Source organism: Hyaena hyaena, unplaced genomic scaffold (assembly GCF_003009895.1).
Source record: "Hyaena hyaena isolate Hyena2069 unplaced genomic scaffold, ASM300989v1 scaffold_38, whole genome shotgun sequence".
Classification (NCBI taxonomy): Eukaryota; Metazoa; Chordata; class Mammalia; order Carnivora; family Hyaenidae; genus Hyaena; species Hyaena hyaena.
Window position 1 is genome coordinate 3994072 of NW_024080670.1, and position 14114 is coordinate 4008185.

Here is a 14114-nt window from a genome sequence, read left to right on the forward strand (position 1 = left end):
AGAACTCCTCCCCCGCCAGCCGTTAGACTCCGCCCCCACGTACCGTGTCCCGCCCACACCCTGCTTCACAGTCGAGCTCCGCCCCCGAGCCCCGCCCCTCTCCAGGTCTCCGGGTGTGGTTCTCCCGGGCTGCGGGCTGAAGAGCCTAGGTGGTGGGGGTGCAGGCCCCCAGCTAGGGCAAGCGAGCCCGGCAGAGGGGTGGGGTGCCCTTCCTGCAGGTGGGGACCTGTGAGTTCCGGAGCGTGCGCCTCCGCGTGGGCAAAACCTGAGACGCATGGCTTCTAAGGCTTCCTATGGCTTCAGAAGATTTATGTTCACATCGTCAAGCCTGCAATGTCAGGCCGCAGCGGGGATCTGGGTATGTCCCAAATGATGACAACAGGGAGGGATCCTCTGTGCCCCAGAAGCTGTCCCATCACTTGGCCTGAGAAAGGTGGAGGTGAGGTTGAGTCCACAGCCGGCAATCACAGGCACCGCGGACTTGCGTACTGGCAGTTCAGTCTTCCCCTGAACCGGCTTGAGTGGGGGTGAGGCCTGCATTGGCCCAGTGAGCGGGGCTGACAAAGACGGCTGGGCATCCCCCTTTGGCTGATGGGTTAGAGGCCCTCCTTAGGATCAAGCATCTCACCAGCCAAGAGAGCAGAGCCCCACGTGCCCTGCATGGCCTAGAAACACCTGTAGCTTCATGTTGCACACAGATCTGCAGAGACACGGCAGAAACACCAGTCACATATGTGGACGTGCTGACATAATCCAAACGCATCTATCCCTGTAAGCATGAGACAGCCAAAGAAACACAACACACGGGCACATGTTTTTCTCTCAGCTGTGAAACCACGCCTGGGATCACAGACCCTGACTCTATGTGTGAGCCCACAGAGCAGGGGAGAAACATGGGATGGGCAAAAACACTCTCAGAAAGACAGGCAAGGCATGCGCAGATACACATGCCACGTGGACCCAGCAGGTGGATGCAAATACGCATGTGTGGAGCCTGCACAGGGATGCATAATGCACAAGTCTGAGTGCCCATCTGAATGCCCAGCTGCCCCCCAGGCACGCTCCTGGTTGGTGGAGTGCTGTGGTCCCAGGGAGGGCCTCTCCCTCTGCCCATTTCACTCCCCTGGTGAAGGCCCATAAACCAGACCACAGGACAAAACAGTCACCTACTCCCTCCAGCCCCAATGGGGGAAGGGCGTGTGCCTTGGTGCTGCCCTGCTTCTGGGGTCCCTGTTCACCTCGATCTCCCTGGCCCATAGTCCGACCATCATTCCCTCTCTAAGCCCAGTGCGGTGGGCTGGATCCAGGCTGGACACCTGGATCCTAATCCTTGGAATCTGAGACCAGTACTTTATTTGGGAAAAGGACCTGTACAGATGTGATGACATGACGTTTATTTATTTATTTATTTATTTATTTTTACTTTTTATTTCTATTAAAAAAAATTTTTTTTTTGTTTTTGAGAGAGAGTGTGAGTAGGGGAAGGGCAGAGAAAGAGGGAGACAGAGGATCCGAAGCGGGCTCTGCGCTGACACCTGGCCTTGCTCCAGGTGATCCAGGGATCCTCACGGGGAGAGATGTGGGCAGCACTCAGCATGTGGTCCGCACGGACACTGCCACCCACCAGTGTGCCCGTAGGGGCCTCGCAGAGGGAAAGGGGACCGCCTCTGCTGACACTCTGTGCCTGGCACAGTCTCAAGCCGGGCAACCTTCTGCCTCACCCTCTGTGCACCCCTGTTGCCCGAGCTGCAATCTTCCAGCATCCATGGGGTCCTGATAAAGTAGGGGTGACAGCACTCAACCCCTGACGCCTCTCCAGCTCCCTGGCCCTGGGCCTCTGCCATTGGACCTGCTGCAGGGGGCTGAACATGAGTGTGAGATGTGCCCCCTCAGTGTGCTTGGGGGCAGGGGTGAGTGAGGGCGGCTGCTGGTCTGGGCCCGGGCCTGGAGTTGGGAGCTAGAAGTGTTCGGTGGGAGGTGGGCTCTGCTTCTGTCGCTTCCATCGTTTTCTGGGGACCTCATTTCCTGCACGTGATGCTAATAGGAGCCTGCACTTTGCTCTTTTCCCTCTCTGAGGGCCCAGAGGTCAAGAGGCACAGACGGGAAACCGGGGGACATGTTTATTTAGCAAACAAGGAGGGGTTCCATGAGCAGGGCAGTCTAGGGAGCAGCTGGGGAGCAGTGAAGTAAGAGGGGTCTCCAGGCTCTCTCAATGGTGTCCAGGCTGGTGGGGACAGCTGGGCTGTGCCCTGGGGAGAGGTCAGAGGGAGGGGGTGGGGGTGGAGAGAGTCAGAGGGCACCTGAGAGGGAGACAGGGGAATAGAGAGAGCCGCAGTGCTGGGCAGGTGGGACAAAGAGAGACCTGGGACCCCCTCCCAGCTGCACCCTGGCTCCCATCAGCCCCAGCTCCAGCCATACTTACCTCATGCTCACTCACTTATATATGCACTCATCTGTGGGGCACAGAGTGGTCGGATTAGGTAGCAGTGTGTGTGGGATCCCTGACTTTCAGGGCCCCTACATTGCCCCTGGGGTGCCCTGGGTCCCAGGCTGCCCCAGCCGCAGAAGCTCTAGGGGTTACCTTCAGGGAAGGTGCAGCAGAGGGCTGCATGATGGGGCAGGGGACTGGGGGACAGGCCTGAGGACAAGCAGACCTGGGTGACACCATTCTCCAAAGGAGGCAGGTGAGGCCCAGCCACGCTCCTGCTTGGGCATCAAGCCTCCTTCCTATTTACCTGCTGAGCCCTGACAGCCCCTCAGCCTTGGGAAGGCACCTGCCCAGGCCAGGCTGCCTGAGGACAAGGGTGCTTCCCAAGTCAGTGGTGAGCCAGGCCCAGGGCAAAGGGGGAGGTGGCCCAAGACAAACAGCCTGGATGGAGATAAAGGTGGCCAGGCAAGGAGACTGAAGAAACATGGCCCCAGGCCTACAATTCTCATGTGAGCTATCATGAGGGAGGAACACTTGGGGCCCAGACCCCGGTTGTGGCAGGGTCTTCCTGAACCCAAAGTGGCTCCCGGGACTCCAGTGACCCCAGCCGGGGCCAGCGTCCCTCCTCTTCCCCCTTCCCTAATGAAGCAACATCAGGCTTGGACAGTCCCCATTGACCTTCTCTCCCCAGCTGGTGATTACCATTGGGGACAGGGAAGACGATGTGCTCATCAGTGAGGCCCAGGGATTTGGCAAAGCCGATGAAGTTCTCCTTCAGCTCAGGACTCAGCTCCTTGGTCCTCCCTGTGGCCAAGATGGCTGGTGAGTGGCTGGCAAAAGCTCCATGTATATTGTGGAACCCGTGAACGAGGCCTCAGACCCCTTTCTCATGAGGGTTCTGTGGAAAGGCCCCTCTCCCGCCTCCAGGGCTCAGAGTGATGGGCACCTTGGGGACTGGGTGCGATGGGTCTCTTCTCCCCCAGCATGGCCAAGAGCTGGGTCCCAGCAGGGGTAAAACTCACCATAGAGGGTGATCTTGAAGAACTCCTGGTTGTTGTAAACTTTCATGAAGAACATCGTGGCAACCTCATTGTAGTCTGTGGTCACCACTCGTACCGTGTAGCTCTGTATTCCAGGGTAACCTGCATGGTGGATGGGGAGGGGGAGAGTCCTCCCTGGACCAGCAGAGGGAGCTATTGCTTCCTCCCCTGGCACCACAGGATGGTGTCTGTGTGGAGCGGCAGGGAGGTCCGTGCCCCCGGGGGACCCACCCCACGCAGGACTCACGCTCAATGTTGCCCAGGGTGAATAGGCCTGGCTGGAAACTTGGGATGAAAGTTGTGCCCCAGGGATCACAGCGCTGGTTCCTGTGGAAGTAAGAGATGGGTGGGTAAGAGTGTGACGGTCCACCGTGCCACAGCAAGAGGTCCACCCCCCACCCCTCAGATGGGACCGGCTCTTCCCCACTGAGCCCATGCCTGTCTGTCCCTGCCTACTCTGCCCTGAGCCTCCTGACTTGCTCAGACTCTCCCTCTGTACCTACTGTCCTTCCTTCTTCAGAGCTGTTTCCCCTTGGTGGCCTTCCCTCCATACTGTCCCCACAAACTAAGGCATTTGTCCCCTATTCTTTTTTTTAATTTTTTTTAGGTGTTCATTAATTTTTGAGAGAGAGAGAGGGAGAGACAGAGCATGAGTGGAGGAGGGGCACAGAGAAGGAGACACAAAATCCAAAGCCGACTTCAGGGTCTGAGCTGTCAGCACAGAGCCCAACATGGGGCTCAAACCCACAAACCTTGAGATCGTGACCTGAGACAAAGTCGGACACTTAATCCACTAAGCCACCCAGGCGTCCCTGTCCCCAATTCTTATCTTGAGGCTTCCTGCTGTAACCTCTTCCGAGGGAATCACCACCCAGGGTCCAGTCTGCTGGAGGCCAAAGACTCCCTTAGCTGCTATGCCAATCCTGACCTCTCACCTGCATCCCATTCGATCCCCTGGGAACCCAGAGCCGATTTTCCCATACCTGCCCTTCTTCTGCTCTCTCCATCACAAATGCTCTAGCCGCATTCCCAAGTGCTAGAGACAGAAACCCAGAGGAGCTGGGAAATCCTTGGCTCCTCTCTCTAGGTCCTAATCTGCCCCAGCTCTGGTCATCTCCCACCTATGACTGATCAGCCTTCTGGGCTGCACACCATCATTCCTGTCCCTGCTGCAGCCAGACCCGCTCCTCACCAGTACCTGAGGCCCCTGCCACTGTGGCCACTCCCCACTCCAGACCGCTCATCAGCTCCTGCTCAGGGCAGCCATGCGATGGCTTGCTGTTTCTTGAAAAAGTGGCTATCTCTGACTCAGTCCACCAGCCCTTCCACGAAGGTCCCAGGCCTCCTTCTGACACAGGTTGCTTCCTCAAGGTCCAGCCCACCGACCACTTCCCTGGAATCTCTTGACAAAACCCTAGTGGGATCCCAGGCTGGATCCAGTGCCCCTCTCCCCATCTAGGACACCCCTGCTCTCTCTGTCTTGTTTCTTGATGACACTCTGTGTCTATTCCCAGTACTGTCTTATGTCTGTGCTGAAATGACCAAGAAATGTTGATGTAGTGAATGAAAGAAGGAATAAATGCAGGGACCCAGTACCCAATGGTAGGATGAATGATCATCCTTCAGCTTTGATCACCCCTCAGCTATGACATCAGTCTGACTCTTGTACCTCCAGTACCGTCCTCAGACTCCCCCAGCCCCATGCTCCCCTAGTAGGTGGTGGCTCTCACCAGGGCAGGATAAAGGTGACATTGTAGCTGTTGTCTTCATTCAGTTCGTAGGTGGTGGTGTACATCTTCAACTGGCTGTGTTTTTCTTCATTAATTTCATTCCCTGCCACTCCTAAGATGTACCATTTCCCCTGGAACTACAGTGGGGGCTGATGACAGGCAGAGCCAGGAGCAGCCTCAGGGACCCTCCCGCTCCATGCCTGCAGGCACCTCTAGGCAGCTTGGTCCTGAACCAGAAACTCTTTTTTTTTTTTTTAATGTTTTTTATTTATTTCTAGGAGAGAGAGAGAGAGACAGCGTGAGCAAGGGAGGGTCAGAGAGAGAGGGAGTCACAGATTGAAACAGGATCCAGGCTCTGAGCTGGCAGTCAGCACAGAGCCCGACGCGGGGCTCGAACCACGAACCGCGAGATCATGACCTAAGCGAAAGTCGGACGCTTAACTGACTAAGCCACCCAGGCGCCCCATGAACCAGAAACTCTTCTAATGGGGCTGCAGGGACCCAGACTGGCCACACAGGATGCACTGATGAAGCCAGTGGGAGCTGGAGTCCATCAAGCCAGACAGGAGGCCTGAGTGTGTCAGGGACAGGGTGACATTTGGCAAGTGGCCAGCTGGCGTCCCTGAGCCTCAGTTTCCTCACCATGTAGAGGGCCTGAAGGTGTTCCCACATTGCATGTACTGCAGGGATTATGGAAGAGACTGTGGACCAGGGAAGTTCTGCTCATCTGACCTTCTTGTCATCAAGGTTGAGTGTGGATGGGGGCTTGGGGTGTGCCTTCCATCAGGGGACCTGAGGGCAGACTGAGCTAAAGCCTGAGCCCATCCTGCCTCTCCTCCCCTCTGTTCACACTCATTCCGGGGCCTCCGTGCAGCTGCCCCTTCAGGCTCCTTACCAGCTCGTTCTGGAAGTCAGGCTGCAGAGGGACCTTGTGAAGAGGCGGGGCTGGGATCGGGTTTGGGGTGGAGTCCTGGGCCTGGGTGTGCAGCGCCCCCCACAGGGCAAGGCCCAGCCACAGAGGACCTAGGGCCATGACTTCAGGGCGGAGGAAGCAGGCACTGCTCCAGATATTCCCTGAAAGAAGGGATGAGAGAGGAGGCTTCTGGGGGATGCTATTTATGGTCTCTGTGGCCAATGGCTCACCCCAGGGTGGAGCGACTTATCTATCCTTTGCCAGATCCTGGAAGGGTGAGGCAATTGCCAACAACTCGTGCTGAAGATCATGGCAAGCTCTCTGTCCTTTCCCCCAGGTCAGGATTATGCAAGATGAGGGTCAGGAAGGTCGGGGAGGTAGGGAGGGGGCGTTCCCTAGATCTTCACATCTCTGGCAGGGACAGTGACTTCCTCCACAGTCTCTTCCCCCCAGTTAGCACTGTGTGTGGTCAGGGGTCTCAGATCTGGACCACTGCCATGTCTGACCTCCAGGTGCCTCTCTGCTGGGGCCCAAGTTCAGGGTGGGGTAAGTGTGCTGAGGCCCCCTCCCTGCACCTGATGAAAGCAGAGAATGCCTCACACCAACAGGGCCCATGCTGCTTTGTGGTTCTCCAAAGGGACAGGGAAGGGGAGGTAGTTGAAAGAGGATGTTCTTACAATAAAGGACAGAATGTACCATGTGCTGCTCAGGGAGCCCAGATCTTGGCCCTCCCAGGGACCCACTACAGGCCCTTGCCCGGGGGGAGACACCCTTCCCCTGCCCTTACCACCCAAGGCTACTCGGAGTGTTCCTGATGAAGGGGCATAAGGCAAGCTGAGGGCAAAGCACATGCTAACATGCCCCTCCCCCAGGTAGGAGCTGTGTGACATTCCCCAGGCACACCTGGCTGCCCAAGGCCAAAGGAAAGGAAAAAACACAAATGGTTAACTGATAGAGATTACAGTTCTGTAGGACTTGAGTCTCCATCAGTTTACCTATGTCTTAGCTTGACAACAGCTAGGTCTCCAGGAATGTGTGAGTCTTCTTGAACATACGAAAATCCCTTTAGAAACTTTGTCTTGACTCTATGTCCCCCAACCCCATGATATAGAACCAGTCACTCTTCACAACCCCAGTGCCGTTCTTTCTGCTCTAGGGTCCTGTCCCTGTGCTTTAACAAAATCACCTTTTTTTGCACCAAAGGTGTCTCAAGAATTCATTCTTGTGAGCTCTGAACCCCCACCATTCCAAAGCTCCATCATTCGCAGATTGAGTCAGCCCCTCCTCCCCTCATCCATGCCCATTGGCAGGGTGGACCCAGACCTCAGCTGACCCCTGAGGGACTTGGCCCCACCTGTGGCCCAGTGGTCAGAAACCCCAAGCTGGGCATGCCAGCCACCAATGAGACAGCTTGACAGAGCAGAGCTCTGAGGCTACAGTCCCAGCTTCATCCTGGTGGAGGTCAACTGGGGACATGCATCTTCACTGTGTGAAAAGGGGTAGGCCCCAAGAGGGGTTCTCCCCCAGCCACTCTGGACATCGGATACTTTGGGTCACAGTGAGTGCAAGGACTCGGCCTCATCTTTGAGAGATCAGTGATAACATCTGCCATCTCTGGCCATAGTCTTGGACTGTGGAGCCCAGGGTCAGGCCTGGGTCCCCAGAAGTGTTCCTGCCATGACTGATCCCAGCTTTGTCCTGGAGGGAAGCAGTTTCCTCATGGAGGCTTGGTTGTCCATGGGAAGCAGTGATGGGTCCCAGCCCCTGGGCATTGTCTCCTAGATGTCACCTCATGGGCTGGAGCAGTTGAATGCCTAATCTGAGGCTGACCTGAGGGCTCACTGGCCTCAGATGAGACCCCCAGAGACCTCATGGGCTCTTCCACCTGCTTCAGGGGAACCAGCTCCGCTAGCCTGGGCTTTGGGTGGTGCGCCCTGAGAGAAGGAACTCTGGGTGAAGAGGGAGCATAACACAAGCTGAGGTAAGGTACAAGCTAAAATCCCATCCTTCTCTCCCACAAGGTGGGATATGTGTGATATTCCTCTGGCTGCCCAAGAACAAAGGAAAGGAAAGAAAACAAATGGTTAACAGATAGAGATCCCAGTCATGCAGGACATGAGTCTCCATCAGTTTATAAATATCTTCATAAATTAGAAGAAAAAGGCAATCTTACCAATAGTCTCATCCCCAGAAGCCTATAGACTCAATTTCCTGAGCCCCTATTAACAGCCTCCACTCATGGTGATGTGGAGAAGAAAGGCAAGAAGGAAATGTCAGGTAAAATTAACTCTCCTGATACCCTGCAGCTCAGTGACAAATACTTGAGGCGAATACTGAGTACAACATTTCTCCAGAAACCCCTACCGTTCCTAAAGTTAATGCCTTCCTAGAGGTGAAAGAACCTTAGCTTGACAATAGCAAGGCCTCAGGTAGATTAGGAGTCCTCTTCAGCATATCAAAGTCCTTCTGGACTTTTAACTTTTAACTTTCTTTCCCCCTACTTCATAGTATATAACCAGTCACTCTTCACAACCCCAATGCAGCTTCCCACATCCTGTCCCCACGCTTTAGTAAAGTCACTTTCTTTTCCACCAAAGACGTCTTCAATAATTCTTTCTTGGCTGTCACCTCTGGAACACCACACCCCCACTCTAAACCTCATCATTTGGTGCCTAATGTGGGGTCTGAGTCTTTTCATCTGAAATCTGAGCTTCGGTGCAAACTTGGTGAGTATGTTCGCCTTTCTTCCCTTACTCTTATTTCAGGGCTTTTCAAGGAGTATGGTCTTATTGGAATGCTTACGCCCCTACCAAGTTTCCTAAAGGTCAAATAAGCTTAGGAGGGCTCTGTTGGAATTTGTTAGCAAAAAGATGACTTAAAATAATGGTTAATTTTGGGGCGCCTGGGTGGCTCAGTCGGTTAAGTGTCCAACTTCAGCTCAGGTCATGATCTGAAAACTCACGGTTTGTGAGTTCAAGACCCGTGTCGGCCTCTGGGCTGATGGCTAGCTCAGAGCCTGGAGCCTGCTTCAGATTTTGTATCTCCCTGTCTCTCTGACCCTCCCCTGCTCACGTTGTCTCTCCTCCTCTCTCAGAAATAACTTTTTTTAATTTAAAAAATAATGGTTAATTTTGTGTAACTCAAACTTTTCATAGATAATTGTTAAGATAGGTTTCAAAGTCTTTGGTAATCTGACATTGGATAAATGGGATTGAATTTGTTGGCTATCTAGGTGTTTTCCCAATAGAATGCGGTGCTAAGGCATTGGTTACTGAATGTAGGTTTATGCTTTTGACTTCTTATTGCAGAGAAACTAAGAATATTTGGGTCTGTTGGAAAACATGCTTTCTACTTAATTGATTAATGAATTTGCCGTCTAAAGAATTCGGTTGTAACAGTTTACGATTGGTTACTAAGTTTTCATTGGAGACTAAGGTTTCTAAGAGTTAACATTAGGGAAAATAAGGAAAACAACTCTGTATGTAGGAAAGTGGGAGATATGTAAGAAAGATATAAGGAATAGAAATACATTTTTTGTTTTGAGGGCACAAGAAAATAATTTTGTCCTAAATGAGACTGGTTGTTTGGAGAGAAATGGGCTTGGGACAAAATTTGAAGGCAAAAGAAAGTTGTAGAAGGTTCATGAAAGGAAATTATTGGAAAGGAATTTTATCTATGGTCAGGATGGACTAAGGTTAAGAAGAATGGATTTTAAAAGTACACTGGTCTAAGGTAGAAATGCTGCTTTTCTCTCTTTTTAAAGGACAGTTTCCTGGGATTGTTGATCTGCTCTTGATAAGAAAATGTAAACAAATGTTTTTTTTTCTCTAAGAAAATGTAAACAAATTTTTTTTCTCTCTTGTCTGCTGGGAAGACCAAAGCTTTAGGTTTCCTTTTTATCGAGTCTTTGATTACTTAAAGTTAAAACTTCACAATAGTAAAGGAGCTAGGTTTTGCTAACAACTATACAATGCTACACATTTGCCTTTGGAATCTCTTATTACCATCTTGTTTAAATAAATAAAGTTTTAAGATTTGTAATGATTTATAAACCTATTTAGAATGTGCTCTATAAGTTTCTGAGGGTTTAACAAACTTTCCCAAGATTTTGACCAATTAGACCTTTCTATTTGGCATGCTAAGTTACTTGGAAAGACACTGTCAAATAATGGTAAACCTTAGGTTGTATTGCATGGCTAAATGCTGTAACTGCTCAAATGTACATGCAATTCTTAAAGTTTTAATATCTTGGCATAGGGTCCTTACTTGATATTCTAATTATTGACGTGTTATGTGTCACAGAAATGACTGTTTCCTTGTCAATTGCATCATAATGAACTCTCACCAGATCTTTAACAATGTCCATTTCTGAGATATTGTCATTTATAATTCTTGTTCTCCCACAAAACATATTTCATCTTCAAGGAGATTCATAAAAGGACTTTTAGGAGAAATGCAGGTATTTGATATCTTTAAGATTAATACTAAAATGGGTAAGAATTTCCAGAACTAAAAAGCTGCATTCAAACTGAACGAGCAATAGGAACATGACACTAAATAAACTGAGGAAGCTTATATATTTTTTTTGACTCTTGTTAGAAATATCTCTAATGTTTTCTCTTCCAGATCAAGGAAATTTTCTCTTAATGTATCTATAATGTACAAAGATGTCACAAAGTATTCATTTGTAAATAGAAACATTTAACTTTTCTCTCTACCTAAACCCTCTGAAATTCAAACACTCAGTGAGTATTCTTTCTTTCATGGCAATTACAGGTATTTGCATAAGTGCAGTAAGATTCTTCTCGTAAACAGGAGACCCTTGGGAATACTGGTTGTTGTTGTTTTCATGTTTGTTTATTTTTGAAAGCAAGAGCAAGAGAGAGCATGAGCAGGAGAGGAGCAGAGAGAGAGGGTGACACAGAATCTGAAGAGGCTCCAGGCTCTGAGTTGTCAGCCCAGAGCCCGACGTGGAGCTTGAACCCACGAACTGTGAGATCATGACCTGAGCCAAAGTCAGATGCTTAACCCACTGAGCCACCCAGGCACCCCAGGAATACTAGTTGTTTTGCCAAGGCTTTGGCTGTAATGTCCTATTTGAGAGTGACATGCATAGATTCAGATATGACCATACAGCTTTAAGGAACTAAGGTTGACTTTATGAAACATGGAGCCATTAAGCCCCTTGGAAATGTTGGTCTGATACCTTACTCAGAGAGTTCCCAGCAGCCTTAACAGGTGAGTAAAGAATGTCACTTCAGAGCAGGTGCAGGACCCTTATCTTGGGGACCTCGTGGAGAGGAATTCACCCAAGTCTACAGGTATTGCACGTTTGGCTTGGCTTCTGTCCTGGAGAGGCCAATCAGTTCAATCTCCAGTTCAATCTGGAGATTCCTTATGAAAGATTGCAGCAAAGCAAATTTTAAAAGATCCTTACGATTAATCACCATTCTAGCTGAGCTTATGTAAATCATTAGGCCAAGTTTGTTAAAACTGGACTTGTTTTGGAAATGAATAGATTTGATTTGGCTATCCCTGGAAATGAAGGTTTTTAGGGAGAAAAGCTATGTTTCCATAATGTAGCTCTCTGGATGTTAAATTCTGTTTCTGATGGTCTTTAAATGTTTGCTGTTCGCCTAAACTAGACAACGTGAGATAAACTTCAGAAAAATGGTCACAATATTTTGTTTCATGTATAGAAAATCTTCTGTGCTTGTTATTCAGTGGGGATAATCATAAGACCCCATGGGCATATGGTTATTTAAATAACAGGAAAATGGGATGGATTCCCCCAAAAATTGTATGCAAAGACTTTTCTCACACTGTAGACCTATGACTAGATAAAGACTATAGTGATTTATTATTCACTCAAGGCCAAGTTAATTCCTAAATCTCTGCATATGGCTACCATATACTCCCTACACCTGATCGGAGAGTTATTAGAAACCCACCCCATATAAACCCAAAACTCCTGGTTTATTTAAAGGATTGAAAGTCTAATACAACAGAGGATTTAATGCAAAATGAAAGGGTCCCTACTGGGTCATAGTATGTATCCCCACTGCAATAAAGTTAGAGGGGAACACTTCATGGGCTCCTATATCTAAAATAAAACCTGGACCCCCTTCACAGGAATTCAGTGAGGAAACTAATGTGCCTGCATATTCCTGTGAACCTGTGCAAGACCTCCAACTTCTCTTAGGATGGCTGGACCTTTCATTTTCATCCTCCTTTCTCAATGTCTACTAACAGTTCCTTCTTACAATAGGCCATTCAAATGCATCAGCACAGACATTTGAGTTACAAACCAAGAAGACTAATCTGATTCCTGCTGACTGTTCCCACAAGCATCCGAGGATGCTTCTAGCCTAACATCTAAAAAATCTCACTGGCAGCACTGAGAGACACTGGGTTTGTAATCTGCTCTAACCATTAACCTGTATTTTCCTTGTTTCTATAAAGGTGCCTCTTTTTAGTTACCTGATTTCTTTTTTTATAATTTTTTGTTTATTTCAGAGAGAGAGAGAGAGAGAGAGAGAGACAGAATGAACAGGGCCTCCCCTGGTCAGAGAGAGAGGGAGATACAGAATCCGAAACAGGTTCTGGCTGTCAGCACAGAGCCCTACGTGGGCTCGAACCCACGAACCGTGAGATCTTGACCTGAACCGAAGTCAGACGCTTAACCGACTAAGCCACCCAGGCGCCCCAGTTTAATTACCTGATTTCTTACTAAACAAAAAAGAGTCTACATGATGGCTATACACCACGAGTTACACAATTGAGGTCTTAAATGACTCTCAAAATACCATTATATTACTAAATACTAAAATAACTCAAATGCATAAAACACTCCTACAAAACAGAATGGCAGTAGATGTTTTATGTACTGCACAAGGTGAAACTTAAATTCTCCTAAGAACAAAATGGTGGGTATACCTTCCCGAGTACCTCAAAAACATTTCTGGATTTCTAACTGACAGGAATACTCAAATTGGCATATTAAACAATCTCTTTCTTTCCTTAGCGATGGGTTAAACTCTTGGACTGGAGGATGTTTGTTAGCTACCAAAGGACTTTTCATTTGAACTCATCTTTCTAGTTATTCTACTTAGGTTTTATTGTTTTCTCCCACGGCTCTCTGCCTGGTGCCAAGACTCCATCACTACAATAGCTTTGGGATATGTGATGAGGGAGCGCCCGGGGTAAGCTGAGAGCAAAACAGAGTGGCACATCCTTCCCTTCCTCCAGGTAGAATATGTGTGATATTCACCCCCCTGGCTACCCAAGAACAAAGGAAAGGCATTTAAGTACTTGCCATGGTGATGTGGGAAACTAGGTCAAGAAAAATTAAATCGCCTTATTGTCAGCCCTTTGACAAGTTCTTTAAGCAGCCAAGTGATCTCGTTCTATGATCTCAGCTGCTTCCTTAAAGACACTTCGCTATAGGCAAAGAGAACCTTAGCTCAACATTATCCCTGTCTCAAGGATCCTGTAAGTCTACTTCCTTTCTCTCAACTGCCTCAAGGTATATGCTGGCAATCATACACCAAGCTTATGCCCTGCCCCACCCCCCCCATATGCATCTGAAGGGTTTCGACTGAAGTTTTATTCAACTGTAACAAGTGACATTTCCCCAGCAACATCTAGCCCCTCAAGGTCCTGGAAATCTTGCTTCCAAAATACCCTAGAAACTTACTCTATCCTTGACCCCTCCCAACCTGAAGATACATAAGCAGTTACCAGTCACAAACCCCAGTGCTGTCTTCTTGCCCCTGGGTCCTGTCCCTGTGCTTTAAGAAAATCACCTTTTTTCAACAAAGACGTCTTCTAGAAACCTTTCTTGTCCACAGGCTTCGGACCACCCTTCCAACCCCCAAAACTTCAATCACTATACATTCTAGATTATCACACAAATATTTCTGGATTACTAAATGATCTGAACACTCAAATTGTTGCTTAAAGAAATTCCTCTCATTCCTTTCATGATTGGTTAAACCTGTGGA

At 49.2% G+C, this 14114-nt stretch overlaps 2 protein-coding genes across 5 annotated transcripts in view; both read right to left on the minus strand.

The window, feature by feature from the left end:
• Window positions 1–2105: 2105 nt before the first annotated feature.
• LOC120230205 (neutrophil gelatinase-associated lipocalin-like) lies at window positions 2106–6327 on the minus strand. Of its 4 annotated transcripts, none has more exons than XM_039229731.1 (7): window positions 6094–6327; window positions 5199–5335; window positions 3716–3795; window positions 3451–3570; window positions 3131–3232; window positions 2426–2453; window positions 2106–2243 (listed from the first exon to the last, which is right to left on the minus strand). In XM_039229731.1, the coding sequence occupies exons 1-6, from the start codon at window positions 6229–6231 to the stop codon at window positions 2434–2436; spliced, it is 597 nt and encodes a 198-aa protein (XP_039085662.1). In that variant the 5' UTR covers window positions 6232–6327; the 3' UTR covers window positions 2106–2243; window positions 2426–2433. The 4 variants fall into 4 exon arrangements, with proteins under 4 accessions (XP_039085662.1, XP_039085663.1, XP_039085661.1 ...); XM_039229732.1 differs by having other exon boundaries at window positions 2106–2237; window positions 2423–2453; XM_039229730.1 differs by having other exon boundaries at window positions 2106–2300; window positions 2423–2453.
• Window positions 2106–14114, minus strand: part of LOC120230201 (neutrophil gelatinase-associated lipocalin-like) — a 101603-nt gene continuing 89594 nt past the window's right edge. The window contains exon 7 of the mRNA XM_039229720.1: window positions 2106–2237. The gene's annotated coding sequence lies outside the window, so the exon portion shown is untranslated. The remainder of the gene's footprint in view (window positions 2238–14114) is intronic.